A 16617-nucleotide genomic window follows, 5' to 3' on the forward strand; every position below is an offset into this window, starting at 1 on the left:
TCTGAAGGCCAATAAATTATGGGTGTAACTTACTGCTATTGTAGATCCATTCTTTCCAACCCCTCCACCGAAGATGACACGGAAGTAATTGAAAAAAGAAAGCGCTGTTCCACACAGTATGCCAAAAACCGCAAAAAACTTCAGCTCTAAGCCTACCAAATGGACCTTAGCAAGAAAAACAAGAGAAAGATAGTAAAGGTCAATGGTAAGAGTGTCGTTGTTTGTTTGTTTTTTAAGAAAAGAAGTGATTAAAAAAAGCTACTGAAACCTTATAAGCAGTCATTTTATTTGAACTACTGTTTTCCTGGGAACAAGCTCTGGAAGACAGTATTTGGAATTTGTTTCCTTATTTAGGAGATGTCACGTTTCTTTTGGGAATGTTTAAACTCAACTTTTGAGTATTTAAGTTCTGGTCATGAAGTTAAGCGAGATTTTGCTCTGTATATCCTTATGTAGTAAAAATATTTCAAGAACATTATAAGCAAAAAACTTGACATAGACTACTGCCTCGCCAGGACATGGGAGGGGCAGGAAGGATAGATCCTTCCATTTCAGTGGGTAAAACAATACTGAACCCCAGGAAACACAAACACCATCTGCCTGCCTTGTGTTTTGGTATATGTTGTTTGTATGCTGTATCCTTGCATTTAGGATAATCTCCAGATAAAAATTTTAGTTAAACAGTTACCTTCAGAATCAATTGCAGTTTCAAGGAAACTTCCAAAGGCAGCAGAGGATTAAAAAAAAGAAGTAGCAATAAATTGAAACCACTGATTATATTTTTGAATGTAGATTGTTTTGAGATACAGCATAACTACCACAGATTTTATGGCTGAAGAAGAAACAATCATACTTCACTACTGTTTAAATTTTAATGTACCTACTTTGTTTAGCAACACAAAAATATGCTGTTTGAAAACAGAGCAAAAAGCACCTTAAAGGATGGAGGAGGGAAACAAGGTTCATCTAAAGATTTCCTAATGACTGTGCAAACTGGTGAACTAGTTTGAATTAGTTGGTGGTTTATATTTAGATCAATATCCATGGGTTATCAACACCATGGAAATGTCTCAGCTCTTCTGTTTCCTATGACCAAACAGAACTATTTATTTCTAAGTAAGGATACTACAGAAGATGATGTTAGTCTCATATACTTTTGATGCATACTGAAGTGCATCTTTAAAGATCAGAATAAAAGCCAGACAAAAATATTTTATTTCTGTTTTGGACAGAAAACAATTCTTTAAATATAGGTATTTACATTTATGTCAGCTCTGACATAACCCATTAAAAATCAGTACATCTCCACTGACGTGTAAATCTGAATTATTTCATCCCATAGTTTTGACAGATTAATGCATTTAATCTTTCAATTTTAAAATAAAGCTTTCTAAAAATAAATATTGATCCTAAATATAGGATCAATAAAATGATCCTATAAATCATTTAGCTGAACAGATATGTCTGTCTTACAATAAAATACACAAAGGAAAGCTAACAAAAAAATGTATTAAAGCTTGATTACAAAGAGTATCGGTAGAAGATCAGAAGTTTACGTATGGCAGATAGGGTCTTTTTTCCTCTACACAGCTCTAAATTTGTGTATAGGAAGTCATACTGTTATATCTAAGTTAACTACAATGTAAATATAACCTCTGTTTGTACAAGAAAACAAAACAGAACATTAGAGAACTAGAAGGGGATAGTTGCACAGGATGGCTTCAAATACCATGGAAACTGGGAACTCAACAGGAGCTCCGTACTCTACCCGAACACTGCATTCTTAATACACTTGCCTTATAGTCCCATATTGCTGTTCCACCAAACGCTGATATCAAAAGCAGCAGCGTTATGGCTATCTGAACTTCAGTTACATCAACTCTAGGAAGAAAAGAATAGAAATTTAGTTGAAAGAAAGGTTCTGTTCCTTTTGAGTATAGGGGATGGGGGCAGGGAGAACAGATCAAAACCCAGTTATTTCAAATTACCTCCTCAAGCCATGAAATGCATAAAGAATATGATTTTCCTTGACTGAGAAAGATAATCTACCTGGAGGCACACATCTTTGGTTAACCTTTAAAATTAAACCTATAAGCCTATCTAGAACAAGCTACATACATTTTTAATAGAGGAAAAAAGTGCTGAATGAATACGTTGTTAACTATTTTAGAATTTTGAATAAATCTACAGACTTCTTGGGTGAGTAACAAAGTTAAACATTAAGGCAAGCTCATAGTCAAACATTTCCATTAATAGTATATCATACAGAAGTAGGAACCATGAAAAGCAGAATGGGACAGAAGGGATTTCTTTAAGCCATTGTATCATGACAACTTGACAGATACAGCCTGCAAAACATAAGGGCAGTATTTTGAGGACTGAGTTAGTGAATAGCTGAACACCTGTCGTGTTTCAGAGGTCATAATTGCCATGGTGCTTTTTTCCGTAAAACATTTTATAAAACAGGTGGCCTTGTACGCCTTCTAGACTCTGAATTCCACCTTTTTTGTTCTCAGACAAGACAGCCTTACTGTCTTACTGTCTCTGATCACTGAAATGTTTTATTTTGAGAAGACGTGAATATGTAAAAAACACAACAAAAACCACACACAAAAACAAAAAACCCTACAAAACTTACAAAAACAAAAAGAACATCAGAGGCTCAAGAGAAAGATACTTTCAAGAGAAAGAGTCAATACTTTCCATACAGCTTTTAAATAAATAAGTAAATAAAAGTGCATGTCTAATGTACTGTTTATGCTAGTGAAGGTTTTGAGACAGGTACTGGATCTTTGTACTGAAGTTACTGGCAAGCGGTAAAAATGGATGTTTAAAATGTGACATTCCTGTAAGCAGTTAAACAGATTTGCTATTTTAAAGTACTGTGACCAAAGTCAAGTTGTTTCATTTCTTGCTTAGCATGCAAACTATCTGCACAGAAAACAGTGCATTTTAAAAAGGAGATAGGAATCAGCTCTTGGCTAATGGAAAACATTTATCTGATCTTGACACTCACAGTAACGTTAAACTTTCAAATGAAAGACAGTGACAAAATATGCAAAGTTTCACCACAGATTTCAGACTCTTTGTCTTAGAAGAGTCATTAAGTCACAACCAGATGCCATGCTGAGGTGCTCGTCACTGCTCAAAGCTGTAAGAACAGGCCGTCCTCTCCCTCCTGTGCCATTCTGTTCCCTCACTTCTGCTGGCTGTAGTACTCACCAGACCACGAGGTGCCAGAAAGCCGAATTGTTTCCTCGTGCAAGTTTTTGTTTTCTGCCTGTTTAGTGAATTGGCTCCCAAGTCAATGACATGAGCGTGGGGGGAAATAGGACAGTGCTGCTGGGAGTGGGCTTTTCCTCTACCAGGGAAGAAGCATCACAACTGCTCAGTTACTGCTGCAGATGCACACTGAGTTTGGCTGTTACGTCATGCAGAAGCATTCAGATGCAAATTCAAGTGTTCAGACTTTGCACTCTGTACAATTAAACCTGGATTTCTGAGCTGTACAGCAGTTTTTATTGTTGGAGGGGAAGGAGGCTTGAACTCCGAGCTGAGTCACTGTATGTGACAAAGTTTAGTACTTAATTTTACAGCGGCTCAGACAGTTGATTGCAACACAGCACAAATTTAAGTCCAAAGATTTTATCAGGCAAGACAGTATTCTACATAGCCTGACAGTGGCACGGTATCCAGCTGCTCTGATCCTTCCTGGCCACCAATGCTAAGACTCACCTGGCATTTAACTTCCAAAATCAAATGTCACTAATTCAGGAACAGCATCAGTGAAAGCTTCCATCCATATTATGTATTATCATAGTTACAGCTGTATACTATTGCCTTCATTTAGACTCTCACCTCTATGCCTAGGAGAGAAAGTTGCGAGCCTTGAAAAAGTTCTGATTTGCTTTCACTAAACAGAAATAAGTTATCTCAGAGAAAAGTTGTGTCTGCTCAGCTTCAAACAGCAAGCATGGAACACCAGACCATTCCAAACTGCTTGTACTATGCATTACCGATGTATTTACACAGAAGCCACTAAGTTTTTAGTGAAGAAGATTTACATGGTATGCGAGACTCAGTGCCTTCTTAATATAGGGAAATCATTCTCACATTTTATGCAGGAGCAGAAGGCACAGAAAAACAATGGTACAAAATCCCTGTGCTTACAGCGTAGTCCATTTCCACTGCAGTCCACTGTCACGTACAGAAGTTACCCTCTTTCAACCATCACTCTAAAAAAGCATCTATTTTTGTCTACAGATATCATTTAAAAAAAGCAGGATGGGTAAGCGGGTACAAGAGTTATAGTCTGTGTGGCAAAATGCATTATCAGCAAGAAAAAGATCTCTCAACATTACCGCAGAGGCAGCTTGCTTGGGAGATAGACACCAAACAGCATGCAAAGATAGCTGACCACTGGCCTGCGTGACCAGCGATGCTCTGATGTGCTAAAGGTGCTTCTTGCAGGACAGAGCTAGCAGGCAGCTCAACAAGACCAGGATTATCACAAGGACAGCCTTCATCGGTCACGTTTCAAACACTGCTGCGAAGGATGTCGCTTTTCCTCTTTTCAGAAATCACTAAAGTGCAGCTCTTTGTTTAAAGACAGCAAAAGACCATACTAGGCACCACCACGGCTACAGGAGGGTACAGCATTCCCCACACATTTAGAGTTAAATTGAAATTGGTATCTGTTATATGATTGTCAATGACCCCTCCTCCTACAATTTAGTGAGAACAGACTCAATTTCTACAAAGTCATGAGCAGCATCACAGAAGTCACTAGAACTGTGAACTAACACAAAGCCTCATGGACATCAAAGCCAATTATGAGCCAGATTAAAAGCAAAACCCCCAAATAAACCTGGGGTAATTCTTTGAGCACTGGCATAACTCTGTGGAACTCCCTGCCTAGGCCTGTGCTGGATGCAGAGCTTGTTCAAAGGAAACTGAACACGTTTGTAGAAAAGAAATGTATTTATTCCCAGGGAAAATTCTCTAAAAATTCATGTGGTTCAGAGTCCCCTGGGCTGAACCTGTTCCATGTCAGGGAGATTATGAAGAGAGGTAGCATAGATGCTTGCTCTGTTCCTATTCCTACGCAGGGCGCTTGTTTACATTGTGGGCAAGACAGCTCTGGCCTGCATGGTGCTTGTATGGGTTCTGTAAACGAATCCACAGGCAAGAGCCAAATGCATGCAAACAAAGCATATATAGCTAAAATCAGCTGCTAACAGAACAAGTCCTGTACACAGTATAGCTCAGAGTTTTAAAGTTCTTGCCAGGTAAAACACAAGTCTGCTAGGGCAGAAGGGAGATACGGAAGCAGGTGATAGGAATACAGAGCAGGGGAAAAAAAAAGAAAAGAAGAAGAAAAGGTGATCAAGTAGCTAGCAGCCCCAAGCATTGTCACATGTAGTTCTAAAGATACCTACTTACTTTCCAAACCTTAATATGCCTGATACGTATGTCTGCCAGTGAGCAGAATAGAACATGAACAGTCCCACAAAACAACAGAAAAACAACCAGTCAGGATTTGTTCCTAGTCGGATTGCTATGCAGGATCCAAGGACAACAAAAACTGAAAAGCAGAAATGAACATGTTAGTCACATACCCTCTTTGCTTGCAGTTAAGAGAAATTAAATCACAAGGCATTTTACATCACTATAACAAAAACAATTATATGACTGATGCTTTAATAAGTAGCTAACGTCAGGGACAGTCCTGGTGGGAGAGACCCAGGCACAGGACTCCTGCTCTTCAACGTGAGGGCCACACTTTCCAGCCTACAATGGTCGTTCCCTCTGTGGGCTTTGTCATCTCGTCACAGACACAGCTCCAATTGCAGGGCCCAGCTCAGGGAGACCAATGGTTAGCACTCTGCTGGGAAGGCATAAAGAACATACCAGCTCCCAAGGCAAACGTTTCGGCCATTAAGCTGTTGTAGAAGTGCTACCAGAAGGTATTGCCACCAACAGCAGCTAGGTTATGGAAAGTAAAGCTGAGCAAGGCTTTTTCAGGACTCCAAACCAAATTTTTAAAAATCCATTCTTACAAGGAACATAAATCCTCCTCCTAGCCACCAGGCTGGATGCCCTACTACCCAAATGATATTTTGGAACCTCTTACTTAAAGCAAAGCCCTTAGTCTCATGTGCCAACGTCAGTCTTTTAGGCACTTAAAATCCTCTTAGTGAATATTTTGTTCATCATCTAGCTCATTCAAAGCAGATGAAGATGTACAACCAGTAAGAGCAGATTGTGTATTACCAAATACCTGCTAAAGGTGCTTCTGAAATACCCTCCCTGATACTGGTCAGGGATGCAAAGGTGACCAGGAGATTGGGGAGTTATCCCAAAAGAAGGGAACTAGCTGATCCTGCTCTGAGCAGTGAACTGGAATAAACAATCTCTAGAGGTTCCTTCCAATTTCAACAAGTCTGTGACTAGTCAGCTCCTCTTGAAAACAGGTAACATTTTTAAAACTAGGATGGGTAACAGTAGATTAAGGCTACCTGTGGAAATAGAGTCGCAACCATGATCAAAGAGTTCTCCTAGAGGAGAACTACTGTTTGTTCTTCTCGCTTGCTTCCCATCAATGGCATCCAGCGACTGGTAGATAAAAAGTCCTAACGCACCCAGGATGTATGCCCAAAAAGGTGCCTGAAAGAGATCCATATAAAAGGTCACTAAGCAGTTCCCAAATCCTTAGCCAATAATCTACGTCATTAAAAGTAAAATATCGTGCAGCACAGAACCATACCACATCGTGCTGTTTAGTTAATGGACAAACCAAATTCTGGGCGCTAGTCTCTATGTGAGTTGTAGTAACTACTATGTGTAGTAACTACCATAATGAACTATTCCAGGTACCCCAGGGAAACAGAGGTCTTTCTATTCTTATTTTAAAAAGCAAAACCAAACTTTAGTGTCCCTTCTTATTTTTCCACCCTAAGACTGCAGTATTTCTATTATTGTTGTATGCTTTGTGCTGAAAAATGTTATGAAAGTGAAACTAATTTAAAAAAAGAAAGTAGTAGCAAGACACTTATGAACCTTCTCAGCAGTTCACGTGATAGATATCCGGATCATTTGCTCAGATTTACAACATAGATATTAAAACCTGTTACATTTTACTAAATAAAAGACTTTAGCTCTTATGGAAGAAGCTCTTTTCCAACATACGAAACCTGAATATATATGCATTTTGGAAATTAAATTGAAGAAATTAAACCATTTGCTAAATACAAACGAACAACTATCTGGTTAATATTGACTATTAGAGTTTCAAAACAATCTGTGCATCAGCTATATTAACATCAGTCTTAGGTTCAAAAGAATCATCCTACACACTAGTACCTTTCAAATGGATCATTTTCATACACGAAGTCAGTATGTCTTCATTTGTCCAGGAATTTGTTTTTACTAAAAATTACTTCCAACACTTCTCGAACAAAATACTGGTTACACACTTGCCTCAAGTGGATTCCAGCGGTATCCTTAACATTTGGAAGTGCTGTTCATTAAGAAAGCACTGAAGTTAGGTATAAATGTTGGAAATGCAACTTGCAGCTTAAATAAGGGAGCAGCCACAACACTTAATTCTTTTCCACTCCCAGGTTAAGAGGCTGCTTGCTCCGGCTTTACACCTCTACAGTTCCTCTCCTGTAGTGCAAAGAGACCAGTACGATTATGCGTATGTATTTCGTAAGCCTAGTCACGGCTATTAGAGACAACTGATCAAACCTCTCAGTGAGCTGAGGCTTGTCCCTACTCAGATGGACCCAGTGCCACTGCTGGGGAAAAGCAAAAATTGACAGTTGCCAATCAATTTATTACAAGGGACAGGGGAAGGCAGCAATAAGAACACAGATGCCATGAGCTGCCTCTCCAAAGGATTCCTCCTCCTCATCACTGTACTCCAGGATTTTCGTTAGAAAATGTTATGCCTCAAATTACACTGATCACAAAACACCCTTCCCGAGAATTGCGCTTAAGAGGGGTTCAGATCTGAGCCTGAAAACAGCCGTAGTTTTTTATTTAAGACTTCCTCATGTATCAAAGGCTACGTGTTGTCACTTTTTTTTGTGATTCTAATATGGAAACAGTACTGTCAGCAAATTTATGGTTTTCCTGCTACCTGTTACTTGGATAATTTCATTAACTAAAAATTCCTCCATTAGAAGTCAGAAAAGCTGGGCTGCTTCACCCAGCTTTGAAGCAACAGTCAGAGAATTAGGGACTCCAGTTATAGGTAGGAAGTTTGGATTTGTATGTTCATACAAATCAAGAAAAGTCACAACATTGTTCAAAACTGGCCAGGCCACCTCTCCCCAAGGAAACCAAGAAAAAACTGTAAGTCACAGGTAAAGTTGGAAGCCTTGAGCAGGTGAAAGAGGGAGAGTATACACTTGCACGCTAACTGATATTTAACATACAGGTATGGGACACAAAGAAACAAACAAAACTCAACAAAACACCAAAGATCACACTATGGAAATTCAGGTCAGGTGGTGATAGCAATAAGTGCTTGATGGTTACCAGTGGAATTAGTCCAGGTGTTTAAGTTTCTTCTCCCTTGTCAGTCCAGTTCAATTAAAAGTAGTTTGTTTTTTGGTTAAACCAGGGAGTGAGTTCTTAGATGTTTTTTGATAAAGTTTATCTCCTGTAACAAAGGGGACAGAGCCTACCAGCAGCAGGAGGAGTCCACTGCTGTGGTGGCTCAGTAAATGACAGAGCTGTGCAGAGGGACTGAGAGCCCCAGGGCCTTCTTTGGTTTGAGCTCATTTGGGCACACGTCCTGCAGGGAGGCAGCGGCTACAAGAGCGGGCTGTCCACCACAGGTCAGTATTTCAAGAGGTAAAAGCGCAGTTAGGACCCTCTTGAAGCTAAGATCACTTTACTTCTGACACAATCCACATATTAAAGGTACCAGAGCAGCTATACGGGCTTCTGCAGAGTAACTTTGCTGTAGAGAGAAAAACAGATATTCTCAAACAAGCCAGCTCCTGACGCAGATTTATGGATGAAGCTCTACGAGCAGAAAGGCTGGGAGAAGCCGACAGTTTCATTGTAGGCATTCATTGCAATAATTTTAAAGACATTCCCAAATTTATCACCAATATCACTTCGATTGTTCTCAGGGTTTTATGAGGCGCCCCTTGCTGTGACGTACTCCTGCAAGTTACAAAAAGCTAGCTTTAGATCCATCGACGCTCGTCGTGGTAATCCCGGGATCAGGACACGAAAACCAGGCCACGCCTGGCAGCTCTGCCCAGGCCACCGTGGGTTTCCTGGATGCCTGAGGCTCAGATCACCTCCTAAGTCAAATGCCAGCGTCTGGGCAGGTTCCTATTGAACCGGATCATTTCCATAACTGAAACAGTCAGGAACAAAAACCTGTTGTGTCACTTTTTTTTTTTTTATCATTAGTTGTAATGTTTTATGCCACATGCTTGGTATTATCACAGACTTCTGAAAGGCAAGCTCCACGAAATACAGCCTCAATCCTAATGAAAACAGAAAGTTTGCTCGCTGGTTACTGCCGTCAGTTTATGAAAAAGTTGCCGTAGCTCCACAATATGTGATGTAAGAAATCTTCTTCAAGGTAACATTGTCAATGTTTACCTTACCTTGCGCCTCAAAAAAGCAAAGCAGCTACAAGTCTGACCTCTCTATTAGATCTTTTGGCAAAACAAGGGCTTTTGCCTATTTGCAAGTTATATGATGGGCATAAGCACCAAGACCACTGACCCAAGCCTGCTTGCCTTAGCTCCTGCTGAGGCACACCAAACCAACCAGCCCCCAGACTCCAAAAACTACAACAATTCTCCTCAACAACCCGGAAAGAGGGGGAGAGCTTGCCTCCTCTTCCCAGTGAGGATCACCTGTACCCACTAATACCTGTAACAGAGGACCCCACAGCTGTGGGGAGGATCCCATTAAGAGCAGGGACAGCGGCATCCAAACTGCCAGAGGGCTCAGAAACACGATCTGGAGCATTTCATCCCTGGCCTCTCAGTTCAAATTGAACCCAAGGTGGCAAGGACCAAAGACCATTTTCGTCAGCTATGCGTTTAGCAGGTTAAATGGATGATGTAATTTTTATACAGTAAAACAGTTTTCCAAACACCAAAGGTACACCGAGGGTTCCAAAATTCCTAACCACCACCGATTCTCGGCCATCCACCCTCTCGATACAGCTGTAGCTGCCATCTCCTCCGCCTTCTCACACGCCTGGCCCTCCACCCAGGGATGTCCCTGGCCATCTTCCCACGTTGGGCCCAAGCAGTTCGCAAATTGGAGAAGTGGGAGCATTTGAGAATGCTGACACCGCTCACAGACCCGGCGGAAAGGTCAGGAGGCTCCCAGTAACCATCAGCTTTCCACTGATGAGGTGTTTATTATCTCTGCCCAAAGTTATATCCTGTCCAAGCAAATGCATTATTTGGCCAGAGCCAGATGCTATTCTAATAGAACTAGGGAGAGAACACAAACCCTGCTGGAAAGAAAAATAATAGTAATAATAAAAAGCTTCTCTGCTTAAATTAGAAGGGATGTCTGAAAGATTATACAGCTCTAGAATCTTGTCAAATGTAGGTCTGGTACAGGTCAGGTTGCCTGCTGAACCGGAGGCTGTCATACCAGTGTTTAAGGATGCCAAGATAATGTGCATACGGAGTTTGACAGGACCGTGCAGCATGCTTTGCCTTCAGGAGAAGGTGTAGGCTGGAGAGCAGTCCTCGCAGAGCCTCCTGCTCGCGTGACAGCACACCACGGAAGAGCATGAGGACAGCTACAGAAGACTGGATATGCTGAGAAGATCCCTCACCACTTATTTCAAGCAAAATTCAAGCCCAGGGAGTTCAACAGCCCGAGTTTCTGCAACATTTAAATATTTGCCCTCCCCCCCCTTCATTACGCATCATATTCAGTCATAATCTCATTTCCTCAGTCCAACGACACAGCCCTAATTTTGCTCTATCTTGAACTTAGCCATACACTATCTTAGCCATTTTTATGGAACTTCCTCCTCCTCCCCCCCAAAAACGTTTATCGTTTCCCTTACTTTTCAGCACGAAGCCCTAAGTACAACCAGACTAACAATAACAGAAGGGAAGGGGCTGTTTAAATCTGCATTACAACAAGGGGACAGAAAAAAAAATCGTAGTACAGCCCAAGTACATTTCATGCACCTGGGGACTCCCCGCATTCCTCCAGCACCCTCCTCTCCTCAACAAGCTCCCTCTGAAAGAGCTTCTGTCCTTCTGTGCCAGGGCTTCCCGAACCTTGCTGCCTTCTTTTATGCCAAATAGCAATTACTGCCATTCACTCCTGGAGCACTCTGTTCTTCACTCCTTGGGTGTCGGGCGGGTTCCCCACCCCAGTCAGTGCTTCACGCCTTTCCTCTGCCCGGCCAAGAGCTCCTTCCCTCACAGCCCCCAGGATCTCAGTCCCTATCAACTGCTCCACCGCACCCTTGTATCTGCCTCTTCTGTCTCTCCTGCAAAGCTCTGGTGTGCACTTTCTATTTACAGTGCCATGCCTGTCAATACCTTCCCTCTGACGGGGGAAAATAAAGAAAGACCCTGATTTCAGTTTAAAGGGTTTACTTTTTAGAGTTTGTTGATGTTTTTGTTTTGAGGGAGGTCTTAAAAGAGAGAGAAGCAGGGGCAGCACCCTGCCAACATTATTCTCCCTCCAAGCAGTAAATAGTAGGGTCAGCTGGAGTCATCTGGCTCCTCCCCTGCTTTTTGGGCTCTTCAGACATACAGATTTCTAGCTAGCATGTTGCAGCAAGGCACTGCACCCTTTTATAAAGTCACTGTGCCATTTTTAAAGCAACTCAACTCTACCAAGTCAGCCCTCCCTGCCTCCTGTCCCTCCCCAGCTCTGCTCCCTGCACAAGCTCGCCAGAGCCCCTACCCCTTTTCCCATCACTCCTCAAACTGCGAGTCCACGACCTGTGCTTTTCCCTGCCTGTCTCTGTTCCCGGGGACCTCCATGAAATTCTGGACAGCAGACAGAAAGGCCTTAAACAACACAACCAAACGAGACACGATGGCACACAAGAGCTGACAGCATGTGGGACAAATCTTTATCACTGGATGAAATTCCCTCCGATCACTTTTGGCCACTCTTTGCTTAGATCCTGCTATAACTGCTAGAGGATTTTTTAATAGATGTAAATAGTTAACTGTTAGTATGAAAATCCTATGCTAAAATTCTAGCTCCCCATGATATTATAGAGACCTGTGGCTGAGCTCTAAGGTTTACTGAAGCTGGGTCCCTCAATGAGCAACTGTGAGAGGGGCAGGAGCAGAGATTTATTTCTCTTTTTTTAAAAAAAGATAGAGGGAAAATCATCTTCAGCCAGTTTTCTTCCTGGTATTGATGCGAGGAAAAAAACATGTCAGTTTTCCTCAGAATGGGAAGGGGTACTAGGGTTTCACATGCAAAATCTAGTGAAGTAACTGCACCTACTTCAGAGAAGTCAGCTTGCTGTAGAGCATTTTTCTTGGCAAAACAAACTGTTCACTAACAAAGGGTGGCATAAATGGAAATCCTCATATAAGATGTGCTCTTTTTACACTAATGCAGGAAACACACACTGTTCTTACCTTAAGTCAGCAAAACTTTTAATTCTTAAATATTCTATGGTTAGTATCCAAAAAAAGAAAGGAAGAAAGAAAAAAGACAGAGCCTGCAATCACAGTAAGGAAGATGTATCGACTCTCTACAGAACACAAAAATGCCCCCCCCACCCACCACAGCAAATGTAGCATATGTTATTTCTATAGGTTGTTGTCCTGCCCTCAGTTACACGGACCGAGTAGGAAACTGGGACTAATGCTATAAAAATCTACAGCCGTGGATTTTAGTTCCAGCAGCGCTTGAGGGGTGTAGCCTGCTAATGACTCAGGCAGAGATAAGAAGGCTTATGTTGAAGTGTGCGTTTACGGAAGACAGCGATACAACCCATGCTGCTTCTAGGCAGGAAGACATTACTAAAGCAGAGAATATTTATAAAGCCAAAACATGTTGCGTTTATTCAGTAACTTTCAGTAGCTATTGATGCTGATGGAGATGACTGGAGGAAATAACTGCCACACAGTAAGAGGACAAGGGCGCATCGTATGGTTTTAGACATTAATTGCATTGTGTTTGGCAGGGAAAGAATTATTAAATTGTGGAAATTCACTAAAATAGGACATAATGGAAACTGAAAGTATAAACAGGCTCAAAACAAAGAATTCAGAAGGCAAAATCATGGAGGGGTAGGTGCCTGTGGGGAAATAGATCCATCTGTTGCTGTTCTAACAAGTATCTGAGTAGAACGCATTGCTGGGAAACTCCTGAATTGCTGTCTTTTGGCAGCCGGAAGGGCACACCACAGGAAAGAGCTCTGTTTGCTGCATGAGCTAGGTGGGACTCCGGTCTGACCAGGCTTGAGGATGCTTTTATTCGTAAGACTTACTTTCGTGGCTTACCAACTACCAGTCTTCTTTGTTTCGGATGGCTTGTACAGACATCAAGACTTCAGAGCTTTCGAAGCAGGACTTTTAAAAATGGCTCAATTAAGACTCATTATGGTAGAAAACACAACCACACAAAACAACTCTTAAAAAAAACAACACACAAGCCAACCGAAGAAAAAACCTGCTTGCTACTTCTTTCTATGCAGTGCTCCTACACTTCCACCAAGAGAACATGACACATCCTTATTAATCCGCTGCATCAGGTGATCAAGACTTGTTCATGAATGGAGCAAGTGGCTTGCCAGCGCAATGAGGTTATGTAGAAACGCTCTATCCTATTAGTTCGGTCTGTGATTTGGTCATCTTTGACATGATTTTCAGTTCTACCTTCCCCCTACCCTTTGCAGCCCACACATTTAAATTAAAAGTACAAAGTAGGTATTACAATAGCACATACGACACCTATTAGTGTTGCAACGGTTTTAGCTTTTTTAAAAAGCCATCCAGACATCTGACATCTTAGGTGGGAGAAAAGCTGAATCATTCAACAAGCAGAAGAGAGATGATGATGACCAAGGGGTGCAGCAAAAAAAAAAAAAAAGTCAGTGCCTGCTCACAGTGTGAAGGCAACAGAACTTTTGTCCTCACTCTAAGAATAAAACAATAGGAGAAGTCTGGTTTTATTCTACACATTTATAATTGATATACTGATATCTGAACAGAGAAATTTAGACTGTAGGTTCTTATAAAATGCAGCCTCTGCAATTAAAAAAACAAAAACGCAAAAGTTCCTAAAACTCAACCTAAGCTTTCCTGGAAGAAGTAATTCTCGTCTGCAAGGCAATCTTTTCTATTTTAGTATGAGTCCTCAGAGGAAAAAATAATTTGAACAACGAAAAAAAAAAGCTAAAATGAACATCATGGCACATAGCTGGCACAGGATTGATATCTACATCACAAAAGCAAGCTCCAGGTAACTGTTCTACAAGCATTTTAAGTTTGAAAGTGCCATTAGAAGACGACAACCTGTGGTTTCCAGCCATTCACTCAACTCCATCCTCCTGTCTCCTTACTGTGTGTAATGTCAAGAGCGCATCTACCTGCTGATGTGCATAAGAGAAGCAATTAGGGTCAGACCAAAGCAAGGTTAGTTTTGACCCAGATCCGTTTCTCAATATGCCTACCACAAATACCTCTTCTAGCACAAAGGGAAAAGGAATTAGGGGCAAATAAGGATGCTCCTGTCAACAAGAATACTCACCTAAGTATGTATAAGTTATTGAAAAATACAAAACAAACCACAAACCAACTACCATCTCTGCCATTAAGATTTAAGCCCTTGAGAACAATAATAACAACAGCCACCCTTCGAAGACACAAAGACCCTACACAAAATAATCTTCCCCTGATATTTCCCACCAGTGACTACCATGAAAATTTTGCACTGGGAAACTGAACAGGCTGGAGCAGGGGGCTACCAGCCTTACGGCTCTTTCCCAGCGAGCCGCCTGAGCAGAGGCACTCTCGTGGGATGCAAGGTGGGACGTGGCGCCTGCCGGTGCCATGGCAGGGCCAGTGAGGGCCCTGGTCCCCTCCGCTCGGTGATGGGCACCAAGGGGAGAGGCTCCCACCAAGCCCAACTCGCCCCTTCGTGGGACTCCGTAGCCCTTTGGGCACCAAGTGTTGCCCGCCGCTAACCCGAACCTCGCAGTGCTCCCCGCACACCCGCGCGTTGCCACCTCCCCGGCTTCTCGCGGGGACCCCGCCCCGCTGCCACCCGGCCCGGAGCCACGCTCCTTGACGGGGCCGCCCCGGGGCACCCGTGCCGAGCCCAGGGGGCGGCCCCGGGCAGGGGGGGCAAGGGGCAGGGGCAGGCCGCCGTGCGGTACCTGCTCGGTGGCGCTGGGGCAGGAGGCGACGAGCGGCAGCGCCGTGAGGCAGTTGAGCAGGAGGCCGCCGAGGGTGATGGCGTTGGGGGCCAGCCACAGCGGGAGCTGCTCCACCAGCCAGGCCCAGTAGGGCTGCAGCCAGGGCTCCAGCAGCGAGCGGCCGGCCGCGCTGTAGCGGTGCTGCTCCAGCCGCTTCAGCTGCGCCGGGCTGAGGGGCGCGGGCAGACCCCAGGGCGCGGCCATATCGGCGCCTGCGGCTCCGGCTCCGCTCCGCACCGCCCGGCCAGGGGACGGCCTGCGGACGGCTCTGGGGTCAGGCCGCCGCCGCCGCTCGGGGCGGGGCCGAGGCGGCGGCGGGAGGCGGAAGGGGCCGACGCCCCGCGGCCGCCCCGCCTGAGGGGGCCCCGCCAGCCCCTTGCTGTCTTTGCCCTTTTCCTCCTCCTCTGTCTTCCCACTGTCGGTTCTCTCGCCCCGGGGCAAGGCTCGCTCCCCCGCGGCGCTCAGCTCCCGGCCGCCCCGTTTCAGGGCAGGTGGCCCTAGGCCGCTGCGGCTCCTCCGCCCCCGGGTCGGGAGCTCTCGGCCGTCGAGGTGTCAGAGCCCCGCGTGCCTCCCGCCCGCCGCCATTTTCTAGCCCCTGGGCACGGTGCTGGGGCCTGGGCGTCGGCCTCCCACCCCGGGGTGGGTTGAATCCCCTTCTCCCTGGTGATTTTCCTGCTAAATTCTGTGTTTATCGCATTTTCCGCTACCCGCATTCACTGCAGCCTCTGGGAGGTAATCAGCGTTGCGCCTGGGGAGTGGCAGTCACAGTTAACGGAGCGTCCAAACACCATATTGCACAGGGCTTCTTTCACCTCCTTGACATGCTTAGAGAAGGCACTTCAGAGCAGCTATGCCTTGTGAGAAAGCATGGTGCTTAAAGTTATTTGAATTGGTCATGTGAGCAATTTTAGAAATATCCCTGAGTCACTGTGGAGGTACGATTTTTTCAAATGTGGCCAAGAGAAGATGAGCACCGTATATCTGTGTGAAAGATGAAGCAAACAGTATAAAATCGAACCTTTAGTGAGGACTATATACCCGAAGGGCACCTCCGTAGAATCAGGTGGAGTCACTTTCTAAATTATTCCATTGTGGGCCAAAGACTGGAGCTTTCTGGCCAGACACAACTGTTTCCTGTACAAAGCAGTTTCCTGTTATTGCGAATAAGCTGATTCCCTTTGTCTGGTGGAGTTAATATGTTTATGAGT

At 43.8% G+C, this 16617-nt stretch overlaps 1 protein-coding gene across 1 annotated transcript in view; it reads right to left on the minus strand.

Moving 5' to 3' along the window:
• CHPT1 (choline phosphotransferase 1) overlaps positions 1 to 15760 on the minus strand; it is a 22508-nt gene extending 6748 nt beyond the window's left edge. The window contains exons 1-5 of the mRNA XM_080558795.1: positions 15371 to 15760; positions 6519 to 6666; positions 5443 to 5584; positions 1797 to 1881; positions 34 to 165 (exon numbers count right to left, since the gene is read on the minus strand). Coding sequence (XP_080414921.1) covers positions 34 to 165; positions 1797 to 1881; positions 5443 to 5584; positions 6519 to 6666; positions 15371 to 15613 — 750 coding nt within the window. The 5' untranslated portion in view covers positions 15614 to 15760. The remainder of the gene's footprint in view (positions 1 to 33; positions 166 to 1796; positions 1882 to 5442; positions 5585 to 6518; positions 6667 to 15370) is intronic.
• Positions 15761 to 16617: the final 857 nt, after the last annotated feature.

The sequence above is a fragment of the Anser brachyrhynchus genome (assembly GCF_964034855.1).
Source record: "Anser brachyrhynchus genome assembly, chromosome: 1".
Taxonomy (NCBI): domain Eukaryota; kingdom Metazoa; phylum Chordata; class Aves; order Anseriformes; family Anatidae; genus Anser; species Anser brachyrhynchus.